We start from the raw sequence: 20317 nt of genomic DNA on the forward strand, positions 1-20317 counted from the left end.
GCCAGTGGGGGTTATCCCAGAGCCAGCAGCATAGAAACCAGCCAGGTACCCCCACTACGTCACAGAGCCCAATGGACCTTCCTTCATGAGGCTCCAGCTCCGGCTTCCTCAGCTTGTTGGGGGGAGCACAGTGTGGGCTGGGGATGCAGGGTCTTGGCAGGAGGGGTCCATGAGGGCGATGAAGGTGCAGGGTCTGGGCATGAAGGAATTGGAGGATGCTCATCTGTCCCTGCCCCTCCCAGCCACCATGTCCCACAGCCAATGGGAGCAGTGGTGAAGCCTCCTGGGGACGGGGACGGGGGGGAGGAGGAGCAGCAGCGCACTGGGAAGCCGGTGCTTGTTCTCCCACCTTGCTGGGGGTGCTGTGCAGGCTGCCAGGTGCAGGGGAGTTGGGAGCTGAGCCTGGAGCAGCAGCCCCCCTGCAACCACTGGGCTAAGGGCAGGGTCACTGCCTGGCCCTCCTCACTCCCCTGTTGGATTCTTCCCTTTGCAGCCCCTGGTCGGTTCCCCGATGTTCTCGCCCCCTCCCCGCCTGCCACCTGCTCTGTCTGCAGCCTCTGCCCGCAGCCCGGAGACCAGCCCCCAGGTGGTGGAGCTGCAGCGCCCCCTGCTGGCCTGTCCCATGGAGCCCAGGCTTAAGAAAGCGATGGTTAGGGGAGGACATGACCCAGGAAACAAACATTTAATCACAGACTCGTCTAGCTCGCCAGTACCAGGGTGATGCCCCATCCGTGTCTGTAACTGGAAACCAGACCAAGTCAGCCTGGAAATGAGGCCGAAATGTTCCCGGGGAGAGGAACTAACCGGGGCCGTTTGCCAAGGGCCGTGGTGGATGCTCCGTCAGTGACGCTGTTTCAGCCCAGGCTGGATGTTTCTCTGAAGGAGCCGCTGTCGGGATTGTCCAGGCAGGTCTCTGGCCTGTGCTTCAGGGAGGGTCAGACCAGAGGAGCAGAACGGCCCCTCTGGCCTGGGAAGCTGAGTCTCTGATGGACGCACCCACCGCTCACTGCCCTCCTGAGGGCACAGCCTCTGGCAGGACCCCGACTCGGCTCCCTGCCCCCTCTCCCCTCCTACCCTGTGCTGTCTGACTGAATTCATGGCCATGTAAAACATGTCACAGACCATGAAATCTGTCTCCCACCATGAAATGGGGTCTCTTGTGCACTTCCCCCCGTACTATGCAGATTTCACAGGGATGAGATGAACTTTTCAATTTCAGGGTTCTCTTTCCAAAGAGAATTGCAGGAGAGTTGCACAGTTATTGGGGGGGCGGGGCAGGAGGAGCACGGATTCCTGTCCTTCCTTCTGTGCTGCCGTCAGAGCCGGGTGCCGGAGAGCGGTGTGTGTTGGCTGGGTGCCCAGCTTTGAAGGCTTCACCCCGGCAGCGGCAGCGGCAGCAGCACACAAGCAAGGGTGGCAATAGCACACCAAGCCACCCTTATTGCTGTGCTGCTGCTGCTGGCTCTGCCTCCAGAGCTGGGATCCTGGCCAGCAACCCTGCTCTGCAGGCAGCTCTGCCACCAGCCGCAGGGCAGGGGATTAGCCGTACCGCAACTCCCACCCACCCCCAATAATCTTGCAGCCCCCCCACTTTGTTTTGTAGCAGGACCCCTACAATGACAACGTTGTATAATTTCAGATTAAATAAAAGCAGTAATGAAATTTACCAGTTTCAAATCCAGACAATCATGAAATGGACCGAAACGGACTGTGAATTTGGCAGGGCCCTTGCTAGGGAGCAGGTCAGACTAGATGAGCACAACGGTCCCTTGGGGGCTTTGCATTTATGGATCTATGACAGGACCGTGTCCAGTCATGGTGCAGCCCCCGCTGCTACGTGGACACTGCCGGCTGCCTCCGCTCAGCAGTGAGGAGGCAGGAGATGTCTGAGTGATACTTTGTGTGAAAATAAACCGCCCTGGCAATGCTTCAACTCCCCCCGCCCTGCAGAGTCTTGGGCTGATCTGCCCCTGAGCCACTGGCCTGTCCCACCTCAAGGGACACATCCCGCATTCTCTGTGTGGGGCCAGAGGGAGAGGAGGGTTTCAGGGAGCATGTCCTGGTTTCCTACCATGGGAGGGGATCGTTTGACATCCCGCATCTGAGAGGACGCTGGAGCCAGAAGGCCCTGCCTGCTGTCCTGCAGTGGCTCAGGCTACCGATCCCAGGGCAGACTGTTCAGAATAGGCACAAAGCCCAGCCTGGCTGTGAGTTCTGTACTTAGATTTCCCAATCAGTTATCCAGTGTGAACTCCTCAGGCTCCGTAACAGCCGTAATGTGGAGTCAGAGTCAGAGAGGGAGTCTGGGTATTCTGCTCTGTTTCACTACCTGGATGATCCTTCTTCTGTGATAGATGGTCCCTTGCACCAAAGATCCCAGCAATATTCAGGTTACTCCCAGGCCTAAAGGACCAGTCAAATGCACTTTACATCTCACATCAAAGACAATATTTGTAGCCAGCCCTGAAATGAGCTCATTTAAGGACTGGCTACAAATATTGTCTTTGATGTGAGATGTAAAGTGCACTTGCCCTGGAGGCTCACTGGAGACTTATCATCCAAGAAAATAGAACAAGGGCGCTATTGACAAGCTTAAAGCAGGTAAACCCCTATCCACACAACGTGTTCCACTCTCGTTTAGATACATAAGAGAACCCTCTATTTCAGCAAGCGCTATATGTCCTTTAGGGTAAACCAGGCTACACACTGGGGATCTCTTGCTCATGCCTAGAATACCTGGCCCGAGAGGGTCAAAGCAGCAGAGAGAGAGTTCCTCCTTGACAGACATTGTTATTCCTTCCTTCCTTCTGCTTCAAGTTTCAAACTCAGCTGATGGGAGAGATTGACTTGCCTGTCTCCTCTCCATGGCTTGCAGGGAGGGGAGAGGGGAAGCCACAATCAACAAAGTCTTTTCCCATATAATGATCCACAATACTTGGCCTGATGTCGCTGGGCCTGCTTTGTCCAGCCGGACGTGACAGCTGCTATTGGAGACTCATAACTGCATCTCCCCTGTCTGCTGACGTGTACAAGGGCATCTCTGCTGAAGGTCTCCCCCGTATACGTCCGTTCCGCACTAGAGTCATTGACACGTGTAGGAGCCGATGGGTTATAAATCCTCCCATTCCCCACTCTTAAGCTGTGCAAAACCCCTCCCCCAGTTGGCACAAATGGAAGTCAGCCGCATGAAAGTAATTCCCGCTTTAAGTTGTTTCGCTAGAAGTCAAGTGTTTTGGGAACGTATCTTGGACGTGCAGCGAGGATGGTCTGTCATTCCAGATGCTCACAACACAAGCGCTCCGCTGTCGGCTTACTCCGTGGGACGCAGGCGTGATACGTGAGATTAGTCAATAAAGCCCTCGTGTAACAATACCGATACCCAGGTGAGCCAGCCCTAGTCCACCTCAGGCAGTGTCAGTGTTCAGTGGAGGCAGGAGGCCTGGGTATGAGCTGGCACCTGGTTTTCAGCATCACAGACCTCTGAGTGCTGGCCCCTCTGAAGCTGGCTGAGTTTCACTGCTCGCTCCCTCCACCCTGCTCCCTCCCACCTTCGCTTCCCTTTGGAGCATCCCTTTTCTGGAGCTCTTTCCCCTGCATCATCCTGCATCATTTCCTGAAAACAAGTCACAGTCAAGAGCCATGTCCCAGGGTGAGTGTAAAACCAGCCATTGCCGGTGGCTTTGTCACAAGCAGTTGTCAGCTGAGCACCGTGCATCCAGCTCAGGGAGGGAGACGGGGTCTGACTGTGGAGAGAGGGAAGCACAGGTCAGATGTGTGTTGCTGGGAGGGGGCGGGTGATGTGCAGGGCAGGCTCTCAGGAGACAAGGAGCTTTGTGCAGAGTGTGGTTGGGTCTCATGGTAGGACACTGGGAATAGCAGCTGCAGCCTGTTCTAGCAGGGAGCTGCTCCTGAGGTTACAGCCCACTGAGCCAGCAAACTGGGAAGTCCCTTGCTGGCAGCAGGAGACCTGTCAGGCTTTAGGACCCAAGGGAGAGGCTGCAGCAGGTGCCAAGGGGTGTCTGGGCAGGTGAGGAAGCCAGGGGGAGGGGGAGAGATGCTGCAGCTGAGCGTGTCTGGGGTAGAGAGGAGAGCAGAGAGCCCAGCACCAGCTGTGTTCCAGGGGTGGGGCAGCGGGAGATGTAGGTGCTGGCAGTAAAAGCCCTGCAGTGGGGATAGGGAGAGGCTCCATTAGCCTGGGAAATTCACACACCCCTGGGCGCCTCTGAGAGGCAATGCTTCCCCCTCGCACGCACAGAGTCTGAGTGTGGAAAAGAAACTTTAATGAAAGAGGGAGAGAGGTTAGCTTGAGGAAATACCACGAACAGAGTTCATAACCCCCCACAAGTAACCGTCCCAGCTCAAATGGGTTGAGCTATGCCCTTTGCTCTCAGGCTCACTAGCCCAACAATGTAAGGGTTCCATTCACTTACCCAAACTTTCTCCATACCCCACTTCAACTGCCCCACTTACAGCTCTGTCCAGTCAGTGTGGACCCTGACATCACCCTGATGTCTCCACTCATTGAGCCTGAGGTGGATGCAGGGGGCCCTTGGCAGCAAGTTTGCCGGGATCATGGCCCCCTGAACAGCAGCAACCTTACCCCTCCCCCGCGTGCAGTGTGGGTCACTAAATGGGGATGTAGCAGCTCGTTTGTTCTCCCTGATCTTTGGTGCCGTCACTGCTCATTGTTACACGTGTTCTAAGTTCCCTGTCAAGGCTGTTCCCCACTCTGGCACTGAGCGCAGATGGTGGGAACCTGCAGAGACCTTAAAACACCTTGCCACTACTGGCTTCTTTTAAAAAAAAAAACTCCCCAAGATCACAGACTGCCTGACATTGCCTAGTACGCTGCCACCACCCACATATACAAAAACAATTCCCAACAAAAAACCCCTCAAATTGTGGAAACCAGAAAGAAACACTTGGGCCCGTCTTCCTTGGGGTTCACCCAAGCCCTTTAACTCTCCCTTAGGAGAGAGCTTAAAAAGCAGTTGTAATTTATCAATAACGGACCTTCAGTCTCGGGCACGTACACACAAAACCTCGTCCTTTTTTTTAGGATACAGAAATTAAAACCTATCTCAAAAGGGTGATTTTAATTACAAAACAAAGAGGACCTGCTTGGTAACGCACACTTGCTTGCCAGGTGTTACAGAGCAATTTTAAAAAAAGACTAAAACAGAGAATTGCTTCCTTGGGATTCAGTTTAAGTTTCAGTGTACAGGGAAGAGGGGATAGCACAGAGGAGTTTAACCAACCAAAAAACAAAGAACGTAACCTGGTCGCATCTAACTATAAACATTCCATCTACACTGGCAGCTTCTTGCGTAAGAACGTGCAAAAACTTGCTGGGTGTCTACACCACACGGGCGTTCCTGTGCAAGTGAATTTACAGTCTAGCGTTGGAAAACAGGGCTTCATCCGGAAGAGTTATTCCTCTCCCCACGAGGAATAAGCCTTCTTGCACAAGAGGCCAGTGTAGACAGGGAACATTAATTTCTTGTGCAAGAAAACCCTATGGCTAAAATGGCCATCAGAGCTTTCTTACTCAAGAAAGCGTTCACACTGCCATAGACGCTCTTGCACAAATCACATGCCAGTGTAGACGTGCTCTTGTGGAAGAGTTTTTATGCAAGAACTCTTCCGCAAAACAGCCAGTGTAGACATAGCCTCCCTGGTCTAGTTACATCTCTGTTGTTCCAAAGTTTAGGAGTCTTTTCTCAGCCATGGATATTGCTGGGATATCGGTGCCTTCTTACTGCTGAGTCTATTTCTCTCCCACCTGCTGCTCTGACTCACACATGGAGGGAATAGAAAGAGGCAAATCTTGTTCTATATCAAAAATCGTCCTCTCTCTTCCCATTAGCTCTTCTGGCTCCCTGCCAGCACTTCCCAGGTCCCCACTGCTCTGGGTTTAACCCTTTAGTTACTGACTGCTGGGATGTTCAGAAAAGGGAAGTTCCCTTCCCATCCATCACCACCCCATTGCACCAGGGAGGGTTTGATAGTCTATCCACAACTCTGGAGCCTTTTTGTGGCACCCACAGTTTATCTGGCCCCTCTGATGCTGGCTGGATTTAACTATTCACTCCCTTCCCCCTGCTTTGTCTCATTTTACCCTCCTTTGGGAACGTCCCTTTTCTGGAGTTGCTTTCCCATCGTCCTTTATCGTTTCTTGCACTGGAAAGGGACGTCCCAGTGAAGGGCCAGCTCTGCCTTCCTGGCCATGAACAGGGTGAGTATGAACCCAGCTGGTGCCAGTGTGACACCAGCAGCGGATGGCTGAGCACCAAGCAACCCCTTTCCGAGTCATGATCCCGGCTCCGCCCGTCAGAGGGAGAGGAGCTAGGAATGTGCATGTGGAGCTCCCGAAGTCAGACTCAGGCCCCCTGAGAGCCATGGGCCGGGTCACTGGTGCCCTGAGCCGGGTTCTCTGGGAATTGTAGCCCCGCACCCAGCTGGGTCTCTGTTTCCCACAAGCCCGCGGGTGCTGTATTACATTGCACACGGCTCACTCCCTGCAGTCAGTCTCTCGGCCTCCCCTTGCAGACCAGGGATCCGGTGCAGGCACCCTCCCAACAGGGAGCCAGAGAGCCCTGCAGAGGGCCCGGAGCTGGTGCAGATGTATAGCACTCGCAGGCTGCTGGCCGTGGATTCCCATGGGTCCAATAAGCTCCATGCTGTTGGGTCCAGGCCATGGACATTGGGTAAAGGCGCAGCTGGGGAAGGCAAGCCTGATGCCCCGCCCCTTCTGCAAGCTCCCTCACATGGAGTCAAGCTTGGCCACAACCCCAAGTTACTGGACCCGGCCCCAGCCTCAGCGAGTGGCATGGACCCTCTTCCAGGACACCAGAGTGCCTGGGGCAGCCACGCAGCAGCCCGATTCTTCCTGGCTGCTGGGCAAGCCAGACTGCCATGCCACGGCCCAGCCCTCCTGAGCAGTTGGTGGAGAACGGGGAGCGTGGGCACTCTGGGGAGAGCTAAGACTTTCCTGGCCTCCATCACCTGTGGTGCAGGCCTCATGCTGCATCTATCTGGGGAACGGCCACCCTTTCCCCTCCCCCGCCCAGCAGGATTGTGTGTGCCCGGCTCAGGGGTGTGTGTGTGTGTCAGCGAGTCCCGTTCGGACGCTGCAGTGTCTGGGCTGGACGTGGGCTGAGGGGCTGTGGCTGGAGGCTGGGCTTGCGTGACATTTGCCTGAAAGAGGAACTTTGCCCACTTCCTTCTGCATTAAGGGGAAGGTCTGACCCTCAGCCTCAGCCATCTCAGTGTCCCTTCAGGCAGAGCTGGCGAAGGCGGCCGTGCTGTAAGGTCGCCCCCTGACAACTACATGGCTACGCTGACCGCTGGCTCTGGATTGTCTCTTCCATGCCTGGTGCTGCTGCTTCTCCTGGGAATCCCTGGTGAGTAGCGCACAGACACTGCCCGTGTGCACGAGGACCAGCGAGTCTGTGTCTGGCTGCTTGCAACAGAGGGAAATTGCAGACGCTTTGGAGGGAGCAAGAAGCCCTTGTGTGTGTTCTGTCCTGAGACCCTTCCTGTCCCCAGCTTGGGATCAGCCTGTGCTCTGGAATGTGACAGCTGGTAACCCAGGGTCTCACTAGACAGTTGTTGGTGTCCTTAGTGTGCGGGCAGCAACTCTGGCAGGTGGTGGCTTCAATGATTTCTCCTTAAGTAGAGCAGTAAAAAAAATGAAAAATTAATAACTGAGAAAATGTGTCTGTTACATGGTGAACATCGGCTCCTGTGGGACTGCTGTGGCCCCCAGCCCCTCCGGGCCATCACGACTCCTGGTCCCACGGGGCTGCGGGGGCGGCTGCAACCCATAGGTCTGTCAGAGCTGTCACAGCTCCTGGCCCCGTGGGGCTGCCAAGGGTCCTGGCAGCCCTGTGAAGAGTTTAACCGGTTAAATAGTCTCTAGCCTAAAATACTTAAATCTAGGAAAAACAAACACACAGGCAGGTATATGTGTCTAATTCATTGTAATTCAGCTGGTTTTTGAATAATACTTTACAATACTAAAGTTAATGTAGTTGTGTCTGTACTGCTGGGCCTAACAGAACAGGAGGAAATAACGTGCTTTGCATGTCCCTGCCTCGTAGTGTCACTGTTGCCTTGTTCAGACTTGCTGGCCAGTGAGTCTCTCTCTGCAGAAAGGGGTGTCTGTGTGTTCCCTGCCCTTGCTTTGCACCCATCCCCCAACACTTGCAGAGGGCTGCAGAAGGACACACAGCCCCTCTCCAGGCAGCAAAAGCCCCTCCCTGGGCAGGGCCCCGCTCAGGGCAGGGTTGGAGCAGGATCCAAAGAGTGGTGCCCTGGGGTGGGACTCAGCCCCCAGACAACCTGGCTCAGTTCCAGATCTGGGAGCTCAGATCTACCTTACCCCTACCCCGGCAAGACACAGGTTGCTGCCACCCTGCACTGCTACCTCTGTATCAAAGGCAACAGCACCAGGCGACAGGCAGCTGGTCCGTGATGAAGCTGATTTTTTTAAACCAGCTTAGGGCTCGGGCCACTGTCCCTGCGGGTGCCCAGAAGGTTCTGTCTCTGCCCAGCCCCCTGCTCACGCTCAGCGCAACAGCTGCCTGGTCCCTGTTGCTCCCAGGAGCCGGGGCAGAGCTGAGGAAAGGCGGCTCTGGGGCAGCCTGCAGGGGGCGCTGCGGAAGGACACAAAGTTACTCCCCAGGATCCAAAGAGCGATGCCCTGGCGGGGGACTCAGCCCCCTGCTGCTGCGGGATGGGGCTTGTCAAACAGCCTCCCCCAGCCCGGCCTGTTCTCTCCTTCCAGGGGCCGGGGCCCAGGAGTTCCAGCTGCTGCAGCCCCAGGGCGCCGTGTCGGTGTCAGCGGGAGAGACTCTCACCCTGAACTGCTCTGTGACTGGGAACCCTCCGGCAGGACCCACGAAGTGGTTCAAGGGCTCGGGCCCCACCCGCCAGCTGGTTTATGAAGATAGAGGATCATTCCCCCCCCGGGTGACGAGGGTGGTCCACAGTGACACCGACTTCACCATCCGCATCAGTGACACCCGCCCCGAGGACGCCGGGACCTATCGCTGTGTGAAGTTCAAGAAGGGGCCGGGAGCCGATGAGGAGATCGGATCCGGCGCTGGCACGGCCGTGTCTGTGAGCGGTGAGTGCGAGCTCCCAGCCGGCCACACGCCCCCCCTCCCGGGGCTGGAGCGGGGGGAGGGGCTGTCAGTCACAGGGGGCTCTGCCTGGCTGATAAACGCTTCTCCCCACAGCCAGGCCGTCGGCCCCGTCTGTGTCCGGCCCCCCCAGCAGGGCAGAGCCGGGCGCCCCAGTGAATTTCACCTGCACGTCTGGAGGATTCTCCCCCAGAGACATCGCTGTGACCTGGCTCAAAAATGGGGCCCCACTGTCGGCCCCCCAGACCCGGGTTCTCCCCGAACACGAGAGCGTCTCCTACAGCGTGTCCAGCACCGTGGGGCTGAATCTGAGCGCAGGAGACGTCCGCTCCCAGCTCACCTGTCAGATAGAGCACAGCACCTTAGCGGCTCCCCTGCGTGGGACGTACAACCTCAGCCACGTCCTGCGAGGTAGGAGCCCAGCCGGGGCTGAGCACTGGGGGCTCTGCCCCTGGGCGGGGGAAGGGCACCGGAGATGGATCTGTTGCCCTCTGGGGTCCCTTGGGCTGGGTGTTTAGTGGGTGTCAGACACTGAATCCAGATGTGGGTCCAATCTCTGCCCCGGGCCCGTCTCTCATTCTAGGGCCCTGAGAACACAGAGACCTTCCCCCAATCTTGGTGAGATCCTCTCCCCCTGATGCAGTTTCCCAGCCGCAGGGCTCTTTCCTAAGGTGGTGGAACGGGGGGGGGGGAGGGGGGGTTGGGGGTGGAGCATGTTTGTGTCCAACTAATTCTGGTGGTTTTTATAGAATCGCCTTGAGAGCCCCCACAGCCCCATCCATGACTGGGGCTCTGTCCTGAGCACCGGGGGGCAGGGCCAGGGGATTTATTTACCATCCACGACAGCCTCCAGGAGGGGTCCTGCCTGGCTCCTGCTCACCCACCCGCCGGGCAATGGGGAGGGCTAGTTTCTGCGCTGGGGTGATGTTTTGAGATCCTCAGAGGGCAGGTGCTGTGGACCAGCCAAGTGTCATCACTGTCCACAGGCAGCCCCTCCCCGTGTGGGACAGCACGGCCTGTGGGGTCAGAGAGGACCCTGCTCAGCATGGGACAAAGGGGTCCCTGGCACAGGGGAAAGGATGCCCAGATACATGGCGGCTGTCCCCTGCTCCCTGGCAGGATTCCCTGGCTTAAGGAAGAGATTCCAGTCAGATCTGAAGATGCTCCAGGCAGGGCCCTGGGGCCAGGTGGGACGTGGGCGCGGTGGGAAGGTCGATCGGCCCAGCCCTGCAATTTCCCTCCAGCCCCGCAGGAGAAGGGGAATTTCAGGCGATGCCGAGCGCAGGGTGTTTGTGTGTTGTCAGTTCCACCCAGGCTGCGAGTGGGCTCTGACCCGGCGGGGCCGGTCACACGGAACGAGTCTGTGACGTTCACCTGCCGTGCGGAGGGGTTCTACCCGCAGGGGGTCAGTCTCAGCTGGCTGGAGAACGGAAACGAGACAGATCTGGGGAAACCCTCCCGCTTGACGGAGAATCCAAACGGGACGTTCACGCTTCAGAGCTCCCTGGAGGTCAGAGCAACCGAGCAGAGGAACCAGTCTGTGTTCACCTGTCGGGCTGTGCACGATTCCCAGCCCCCCGTCAGTGCCAGCACCACGCTGAGAGTCTCCCTGCCGCCTGCGGAGCCTGGCAAAGATCCCGCTTCACCTGGTGCAGGTAAAGGTGGAGCTGGCGCCTCCCCTGCTCCTGCTAGGAAACGCCGGGTCCCCCCTGCGGAGCCCAGGGGCCATTTCACCCAGCCCCCCAGTGCAGCTCCTCAGGGTACCGGTGCCTCTTAGTCCAGGGGTCTAGCTCTGCTCTCCGGGGCGAGGGGAAGGGCAGGAAATGTCGCTGTGGCCACTCTCTGTGCCCAGGGCTGATACTCCCTGGAGCGTGTGAATGTCCCATGGAGGGGAACTCAGACCTGGTCCCTCTGTAGAGCTGGTGCCCCAAGGACTCCCCCAGCTCAGGGATGTGGCTGATTTGAGGCTCTCAGATAAAAGTGCAGGTGGCTCCTGAGCCCTTGTCCTCCTGCTCTGCAGAGCCCGAGGGCCCCACGCCAGAGTCCAGGCTCCCTGGGGCACGGCCCTTCCCCCCTCAGCACGGGCACTGGGTGCAGCTGGGGGAAGGACTCAGGCACCAGCCTGACTTTGATCCATGTGAATCTTTGGGGTGAAGCTGCATGAGGCTCCCCAGCCCAAGGGTCCGCTCTGCAGCCAGGGCAGGCCTGGCGCCAGCCAGTTGTTACTGGAGGAGGCAGGTGCTGCCCGGCAGAGGGGGCAGGCTCTGCTGGGTTGAGCGGGCCCATGGCTGGTCCCCAGCGAGACGCGAGAGGCTCCGCGCCATGGCAGAGCCAGTGCCTGTGAGCACATGAGCGAGCGCGGGAAGTTTGGGAGCCGGCAGGTGTCTGACACAGGGGATGGGACGTGCATGGGGGGGGCCAGCCCTGGGACAGGCCGTGCTCACGGGAGAGAACAGACTCCCCACTGGGGTCCCCTCCATTCGCTGAGCGGATGCGTTTACTCTGCAGACCCAGCGCTCCCTACATGGGCCCTGTTCTCCAGCCCCGCTCTCTGGATCGGCCTCGTCCTGGAGAAGGTGCTGACTGGAGCCTTCCTCTTCTTCCTCTTCCTGAGGAGCAAAGGCTAAGCAGGTAACGGCGTCTCTCCTGGGGTTATGGCTGGGCAGAGCTCCCCGGGAGCAGAGCAGGAGGGGCTAGCGCAGGGCTGGGCAAAATACGGCCCAGGGGCCAGACCCAGCCCGTCAAGCCACAAGACCCAGCTGGCCCCACCCCTCCGCACCAGAAAAGCTGCTGCGGGGCCATTTCTCTTTCACAGTTGTGAGCCCGGGGGGGTGAGCGGATAGAGGCTGCGCCCGCCCCCAGCACAATCCCATTGGCCCTGGGTCACAACCCAAAGCTCCGCACCCCAGGCCAATACCCCCGGTCACAACCGCCTCCTTCAGCCACACGCCCTCCTGCACCGCAGTCCCCTCCCCAAGCTCCCTTCTGCCCCCAGCCTCCCTCCCAGCCTCCTCCCCCACTGCCATTCCTACCCTGGGGGATGCCGCCATCGCCCCCTCTCCACAGTCCGGGGGTGGCGCCTCATTAGCAATGATCGCCCGGCCCTGGGGCTGGCGCATTGTCCCAGGCATGTTGGTGCTGGAAATCCTGCCGCAGGGTCGTCACCCCCAAACAGCAGCCCCACGCCAGCCTGAGCCAGGCATTGCCGGGTCTCTGACCCTCTCCTGCACCGGGTTTGTACAGAGGGTCCCAGCGACCCACTCGTGGCTACGCTCCGGGCTGCTTAGCTCCAGAGCCCTGTGACTGCTGGGAACCAGCCCCCCAGCACTGCTGCCCAGCTCCCTGTGTCTGTCCCCAAAGAGACAATCCCCCAGCTCGTCCCACCCTGCTCAGCTTGAGCCTCACCCCCCCAGCTTGTGACACCGTCCTTCGGGGGTGCTTCAGTTCTGGCCTGAATCCTCTGCAGCCTCCGGCTCTCTGGGCTCCTTAGCACCGAGCCCTGCCCTGGAGGGGGCTGAGTCACGGGAAATGCAGGCGAGCCAGCACCCCGAGGAAATCTCCCTCTGTTTAAATGCCCGGTGCAATATTCCTGCTCCCTGCCCGGTCCCCAGCTCAGGTTGTCCTGGCGCTGACGGAGCAGACTAGAGCAGTTTCCCTGGGGGATATTCCTGGGCTGGGTCACTGCCAAGGGCAGGGTCACTGCCTGGCCCTCCTCACTCGCCTGTTGGATTCTTCCCTTTGCAGCCCCTGGTCTGTTCCCCGATGTTCTCCCCCCTCCCCGCCTGCCACCTGCTCTGTCTGCAGCCCGAAGACCAGCCCCCAGATAGTGGAGCTGCAGCGCCCCCTGCTGGCCTGTCCCATGGAGCCCAGGCTTAACAAAGCGAAGGTTAAGAGGTGACCAGTTTCCAATCTGCAAGTACCGACATGGCCTGGAGAACAAAGGTTTAATAACGGGATCGTCAGACTCGCCAGTACCAGGGTGATGCCCCGTCTGTGTCTGGACCTGGAAACCAGCCAAATTCAGCCTGGAAATGAGGCCAAAATGTTCCTGGAGAGAGGAACTAACAGGGGCCGTTTGCCAAGGGCCGTGGTGGATGCTCCGTCAGTGATGCTGTTTCAGCCCAGGCTGGATGTTTCTCTGAAGGAGCCGCTGTCGGGATTGTCCAGGCAGGTCTCTGGCCTGTGCTGCAGGGAGGGTCAGAGCAGAGGAGCAGAACGGCCCCTCTGGCCTGGGAAGCTGAGTCTCTGATGGGCGCACCCACCGCTCACTGCCCTCCTGAGGGCACAGCCTCTGGCAGGACCCCGACTCGGCTCCCTGCCCCCTCTCGCCCTCCCCTCTGCGCTGTCTGACCTGCCCTTTACTTCAGGGAACCAAACAATATATACCCCAGGGAGTAATGTCGAAATAATAAGTGGAGCGACTGCACTGACTCGCCTGTATTAAAATAAGGGGATTTCTTTTTCAAAATCTGTCCTGCTTTCCTTGGGGAGAACTCTTATTTCAAAATAGTTAAATCGTGATTTCAAAGTCACGGTCATGTGGACGCGGTGCCGCTGCTATTTCAGAATAACGACTCCCCGGGACAATTTGAGCTAATAACTCCCCAGTACTTCCTGGGGCTGTAAGTGGCGGTAGCGTGTCCACATGCACAGAGCCTGCCTCGGAGTCCTGGTGAGGCTTCCCCACAGTGGGAACAGGCTAGTTCCATTTAGTTATTTTGAAATAATTTCCCAGTGTAGCCTTGGGCTGATCTGCCCCAAGCCGCTGGCCTGTCCCACCTCAGGGAAATGCACAGAGAAGGGGACCAATCTGCGGGCCCCTGGGCACAGTGTGAGGGGTCCCCATCTCCACCCCTTGCTCACACTCTTCTTGTCTCGGTGGGGTACCAGCATCGACACAAAGATCAATTTGTGGCGTCTAAGCAGACGCAATAAATCGACAGCCAGTGGATCGATCGCTGCAGCATCGACACATGTCTCAGTATAGACAAGGCCTAGGCACACTACAGACGGACAGAATTCCTCCTGGTTAGGGCTTTTTGTTCTTCCCCTCCTGCTTCAAGTCTCAAACTTAGCTAACAGGAGGATTTCACTCCTCTGTCTCTTATTCATGGGTTGTAGCGATCAGCAAAGCCCTTTGCCCTTGGATGGGTCTCGGTATTTTGTCAACTGTCAATGGACCTGTGCTGTTGACACCTGCTTTTGGATACTGGTATTTCACTAATTACTGCTTAGCTCTTGCCTGCTGATTTGCATAGTTATCGAAGCTTCCAATGGGAACGCGCCACTCTTACTAGTCACTCTGGGCTGCAGCTGTTATAAATGAGACAGACCCAGGCAGTAAAATTTGAACAGGAAGCAAGTTTGTATAATTTAGATCCTTCGTGTAACAATACCAACACCAGGGCTGCATCTAGACTGGCATGATTTTGCACAAATACTTTTAAGAGAAAAGTTTTTCCATTAAAAGTATTTGTGCAAGAGAGTGTCTATACTGGCATGTGCCTTTGCGCAAAAGATTTGCTTTTGCGCAAAAGCATCCGTGCCAGTGTAGACGCTCTCTTGCGCAAGAAAGCTCCTATGTCCATTTTAGCCATCGGGCTTTCTTGAGCAAGAAATTAATGTTGCTGTCTACACTGGCCCTCTTGCACAAGAATACTTGCACAAGAGGGCTTATCCCTGAGCGGGAGCATCGGAGTATTTGCGCAAGAACCAGTGATTTTGTACATTACAAAGTCAGTGTTCTTGTGCAAATACTTACGGCCAGTGTAGATAGGCGGCACGATTTTGCACAAAATCATGCCAGTCTAGATGCAGCCCAGGTGAAACAGCCTGGCTCCCTTTTGGGCTTGGCCAGTGTTCAGTGGAGGCAGGGGGCCCTTCCCAGCTGGTTTGCTGGCATGATATCCCCATGAACAGCCGGAACATTACCCCTTCCCCGAGTGCAGTGTGGGTCACTGAATGGGGATGTAGAGGCTCCTGTGTTCTCCCTGGGTGTAAGCACAGAGGAGTTTAACCAACCAAAAAACAACGCAAGTGACCTGATTCCATCTAACTATACACATTCCCTGTTCTACTTAAATGTCTCTTGTTCCAGAGTTTAGGTGTCTTTTCTTAGACGTGGATATTGCTGGGACATCGGTGCCTTATTATTGCGGAGTCCATTTCTCTCCTATCTCATGCTCTGACTTGCTCACAAAGGGAACTGAAAGAGACAAAACTTGTTTCATTTAAAAAATCTTTCCCTCTCTTCCCATTGGCTCTCCTGGCTCCCTGCCAGCACTTCCTGGGTCCCCACTGCTCTGGATTTAACCCTTTAATTACTGACCCATTGCACTAGGTGGGTTGATATTCTAGCCACCACTCTGGAGCCTTTTTGTGCCACTCACGGTTTATCTGGCCCCTCTGACGCTGGCTGGATTTAACTGTTCACTCCCTGCCCCCTGCTTTGTCCCATTTTACCCTCCTTTGGGAACGTCCCTTTTCTGGAGTTGTTTTCCTATCGTTCTTTATTGTTTCTTGCACTGGAAAGAGACGTCCCAGTCAAGCACCAGCTCTGCTTCCCTGGCCACAGGCAGGGTGAGAATGAACCCAGCTGGTGCCAGTGTGACACCAGCAGCGGATGGCTGAGCACCAAGCAACCCCTTTCCAAGTCAGGAACCCGGCTCCGGCCGTCAGAGGGAGAGGAGCTAGGAATGTGCATGTGGATCTCCCAACGCCAGACTAAGGCCCCCTGAGAGCCGTGGGCTGGGTCACTGGTGCTCTGGGCCAGGTTCTCTGGGAACTGTAGCCCCGCACCCAGTTGGGTCTCTGTTTCCCACAAGTCCATGGGTGCTGTATTACATTGCGCACGGCTCACTCCCCACAGTCAGTCTCTCGTCCTCCCCCTGCAGACCAGGGATCCGGTGCAGGCACCCTCCCAGCAGGGAGGCGGAGAGCGCTGCAGAGGGCCCAGAGCTGGTGCAGATTTATGGCACTTGCAGGCTGCTGGCCATGGATTTCCATGGGTCCTACAAGCTCCATGCTCTTGTGTCCAGACCATGGGTAGTGGGTAAAGGCACAGTTGGGGAAGGCAAGCCTGAGGCCCCGCCCCTTCCACCTGGGGCCCCGCCCCTTCTCCAGTCTCCCTCACGTGGAATCAAGCCCAGCCCCACCCCAGGTTACTACCCCCAGCCCCAGCGAGTGGCATGGCCCCCCCTTCCCAGGTGGTGAGAGTTCCTGGGGCAGCCGTGAAGCAGCCTGATCCTTCCTGGCTGCCGGGCAAGCCAGACTGCCATGCCGCAGCCCAGCCCTCCTGAGCAGTTGGAGGAGAATGGGGAGCGTGGGCAGTCTGGGGAGGGCAAAGCCTTCCTTGGCCTACGTCAGCCGTGGTGCAGGCCCCATGCTGCTTCTATCTGGGGAAAGGCCACCCTTTCCCCTCCCCCTCCCAGCAGAACTGTGTGTGCCCGGCTCACGGGTGTCTGTGTGTCAGCGAGTCCCATTCTGACGGTGCAGTGTCTGGGGCGGACATGGGCTGAGAGGCTCTGGCTGGAGGCTGGGCTTGTGTCTGTTGACAGTCATGGATCTTGCACAAGACTTGCAAAATGAAAAGTTCTTGTCGTTTGACCGTGGCCACTAAATGGGGGAACCGTCCAGTTCAGAAAGCTCCTGGCATCCGTAGCTACATTTCTCTTCCACTTTTGCTTTGTTTGCAATGGCTGGACAATTGCCTGAAAGAGGAACTTTGCCCACTTCCTTCTGCATTAAGGGGAAGGTCTGACCCTCGACCTTGGACTTCTCAGTGTCCCTTCAGGCAGAGCTGGCAAAGGCGGCCGTGCTGTAAGGTCGCCCCCTGACAACTACATGGCTACGCTGACCGCTGGCTCTGGATTGTCTCTACTGTGCTTGGTGCTGCTGCTTCTCCTGGGAATCCCTGGTGAGTAGCGCACAGACACTGCCCATGTGGGCGCAGGCCGGCGAGTCTGTGTCTGGTCATTCCAGATGCTTTGAAGGGAGCAATAATCTCTTGTGTGTTTTGTGTCACAAGAGAAAACTTTCCTGACCCCAGCTTGGGATCAGCCTGTGCTCTAGGATTTGCCGACTGGTAACCCAGGGGTCTCACAAGACAGTTGTTGGTGTCCTTAGTGTGGAGCCAACAATTCTGGCAGGTGGTGGCTTTACTGATTTCTCCTCAAGTAGGGCTGTAAAAAAATTCAAAATGAAAAACCAGATAACTGATAGAATTTCTGTCACTTGCTTCGTGAATTTTGGCTTCCAGGGGCTGCTGTGGCTCCCAGTCCCTTTTGGTCACCACGGCTCCTGATCTCACGGGGCTGCTGGGGTGGCTGCGACTCATAGGACTGCCAGAGCTCTTACAGCTCCTGGCCCGGTGGGGCTGCCATGGGTCCTGGCAGCCCTATGAAAAGTTTAACTGGTTAACGAGTAAAACTGTGACATCCCTGTCCTAAAAGACTTGATTAGCTCTAGAAAAAACACACAAACAGGCAGCTATAAATGTCTCATTCATTGTAATTCAGCTGTTTTTTATTGCAGACTCTATAATAAAATTAATGTTGTTGACTCTGTACTACTGGGCCTAAACAGGAGAGAAAGAAGTCATGTGCTTTGTGTGTCCCTGTCATCGTCTTTTTACTGTTGCCTTTTTCAGGTTTGCTGGCCAGTGAGTCTTTCTCTGAAAGGGGATATTTATATGTGTAGCAAAAATGTATATTTTAATATTGGTTATAAGATTATAAGTATGCATAATGATTTGATGTGATGACTTGCTTAGAAGTTCTCTTTCTCTGTCACTCATAATTGGATAATGTTACTGCAAGGCCTTGCTCCCTGTTAAGTATTGCAAATTCGGTTGTACCCCTTGTAGCTATTGATCTTCTTTGAAAACTCTATAGGATTGTTTGGTGTGAATGGAGGGGGGTGTGAGTGAAAGCCATCACAGATGCCCAGGTGATTAAGAAGTGGAAACTTTGAAACATTGAGTCTTGAGGCTGAATTGAATTAGCAGCATTGAAGAACCCTGGAAACAGGCAGAGACTCCCCCAAGAGTGAGAAACAACCATGGAAACCCTGACAACCATCATCAAAGGAACACAGATTAACACCTGCTAAGGGCGGATGACAGCAGCATGACACTGGAAAACCCACAGACTCCAATGGGAACCGACATATAAGAAGGGAAGCTCTTGCCATGGGACTCTGGGTTCAGCCCTGCAAGCCAAGCCTCAGAGGAGTCTCGGAGGAACCCCGACTCCTCACTCAGTCAGCCCTGCCTGGCCAGTAGGACCGACTTGAGCCACCATGGACAGGTAACTATGCACCCTCTGCAGGACTTGTGTGTGTGTCTGTATGAGGGCTTGTCTTCATACAGCATGTGCTACCTGCTTTTCTACTGCTTCTGAGGGTAGCCAAGTTAGTCAGTTACAGCAACAAACCCAAAAAACCAACAAATGGTCTGGTAGCACTTTATAGACTAAGAAAACATGCAAATGGGATCATGAGCTTTTGTGGGCACAGCCCACTTCTTCAAATGACCAGAGTTACGAATTTGGGATGTGAACCTCCCAAAATAAAAAGGAGAGGGGAAGGGGAAGGGGAGGGAAGAAAAAGGGAGGCGGGTGAGTGAGAGAGCATCAGTAAGTATCTGAAGACTGGATAGTTAAACCAAAGCAGATAACAATCGAAGTCAATAAATAGACTCCCATGTCAAGAAGGATACAACACAGAGAGCAATCTCCTTCCTGACATGGGAGTCTATCTATTGACTTTGATTTTCATCTGCTTCGATGTAACTATCCAGTCTTCAGATACTTACTGATGCTCTGTCTCCCACCCCCCTTCTTTTGTGTTTGCTCCACCTCCCCTTCCCCACTATTTATTTTGGGTGTACACATCCCAAACTCATAACTCTGGTCATCTGAAGACATGGGCCATGCCCACGAAAGCTTGTGATACCGCCTGCACGTTTTCTTAGTCTATAAATTGCTACCAGACACCTTTTTGTTGTTTTTCTGCTTTTCTGCCATACTCTCATGGCGTGGCCATGGGGAAAGCCCATTGGGGCTGCATGTGGCCTCATCTGAGACATGTCAGCTGGAGTCACTACCTGGGCTGTTCTTCTTCCTACCAATGGCCGAGCTTTTGTAGAATCCCCCCAGAGCAATTAGCCCCCCCTGTGTCCGGCTGCTGTGAATGCCTGTGATGGCATGTTGGGGTTTTCCCATCTCCTGCTCCCTCGTAATGGCACGAACAGACTCTACCAGCCAATAGAATAGAGGGAGCTTATTACTTCTCCAGGATACAGCAAAGATGTAATCTGGTTCCAGGGCAGGCCTAGGATGCCTCAGCCCCCCTTGAGATGGGGGAGACTGGGTCCCTAAATTCCAGCCCCTTTCCCTAGGCTGCTTCCTCCATGATACCAGACAGAAACTAACTAGCTCACTTCCAGCCCTGCCCCCCAGCCAGGGCTCCACTCCCCTTCTTCCTATTGTTCCGCTTCCTGGGAAAGAACTTGTCAGACAGGTTTGAAGCCCCCTTGCATAATGACTCATCCCCTGCCCGGCTGGGCCGTGCTGCAGCCAGCAGCCAGTGGAGGTCACTCACAACCCACTGCCCAGCATAGCAACCAGCAAGGTACCCCCCACTACGTCACAATGCCACAGGCTGGTGAGATGGGGGGTGAATATTTCTCTGTCTCCCTTCCCAGCCTGCTGCGTTGAGTCTCTCAGGTTCCCGTCCTTGCTCTCCTATGGGAAAGGGCAACCAGCGGTACCAGGCCCTGCCCCCTTGCCCTTTCCCAAGAGCTACCTCTCATGTCAATAAAAGGGGTAAAATAACCCCAGGGCATTGGCAGCAGGTGACACGCAGCAGCCCCTTTCCTATGGCTGGAGCAACGCAGCCGCTGGGGCACAGGCCACTGTCCCTGCGGGTGCCCAGAAGATTCTGTCTCTGCCCAGCCCCCTGCTCACACTCAGCTCAACAGCTGCCTGGTCCCTGCTGCTCCCAGGAGTGGGGCAGAGCTGTGGAAAGGCAGCTCTGGGGCAGCCTGCAGGGGGTGCTGCGGAAGGACACAGAGTTACTCCCCAGGCAGGGAAAACCCCTCTGGGCAGGGTCTGGCTCTGGGCAGGGCTGGGAACAGGATCCAAAGAGCAGTGCCCTGGCATTGTAGGGATAAC

General features: G+C 56.1%; 1 protein-coding gene across 1 annotated transcript in view; it reads left to right on the plus strand.

Annotated features, from left to right (window-relative positions):
* LOC142818826 (signal-regulatory protein beta-1-like) overlaps nt 1-13027 on the plus strand; it is a 105020-nt gene extending 91993 nt beyond the window's left edge. The window contains exons 6-8 of the mRNA XM_089769813.1: nt 10451-10801; nt 11655-11777; nt 12891-13027. Coding sequence (XP_089625939.1) covers nt 10451-10801; nt 11655-11773 — 470 coding nt within the window. The 3' untranslated portion in view covers nt 11774-11777; nt 12891-13027. The remainder of the gene's footprint in view (nt 1-10450; nt 10802-11654; nt 11778-12890) is intronic.
* The last annotated feature ends 7290 nt before the right edge of the window (nt 13028-20317 follow it).

Source organism: Pelodiscus sinensis, chromosome 17, assembly GCF_052426305.1.
Source record: "Pelodiscus sinensis isolate ZL-2025 chromosome 17, ASM5242630v1, whole genome shotgun sequence".
Lineage (NCBI taxonomy): Eukaryota > Metazoa > Chordata > Testudines > Trionychidae > Pelodiscus > Pelodiscus sinensis.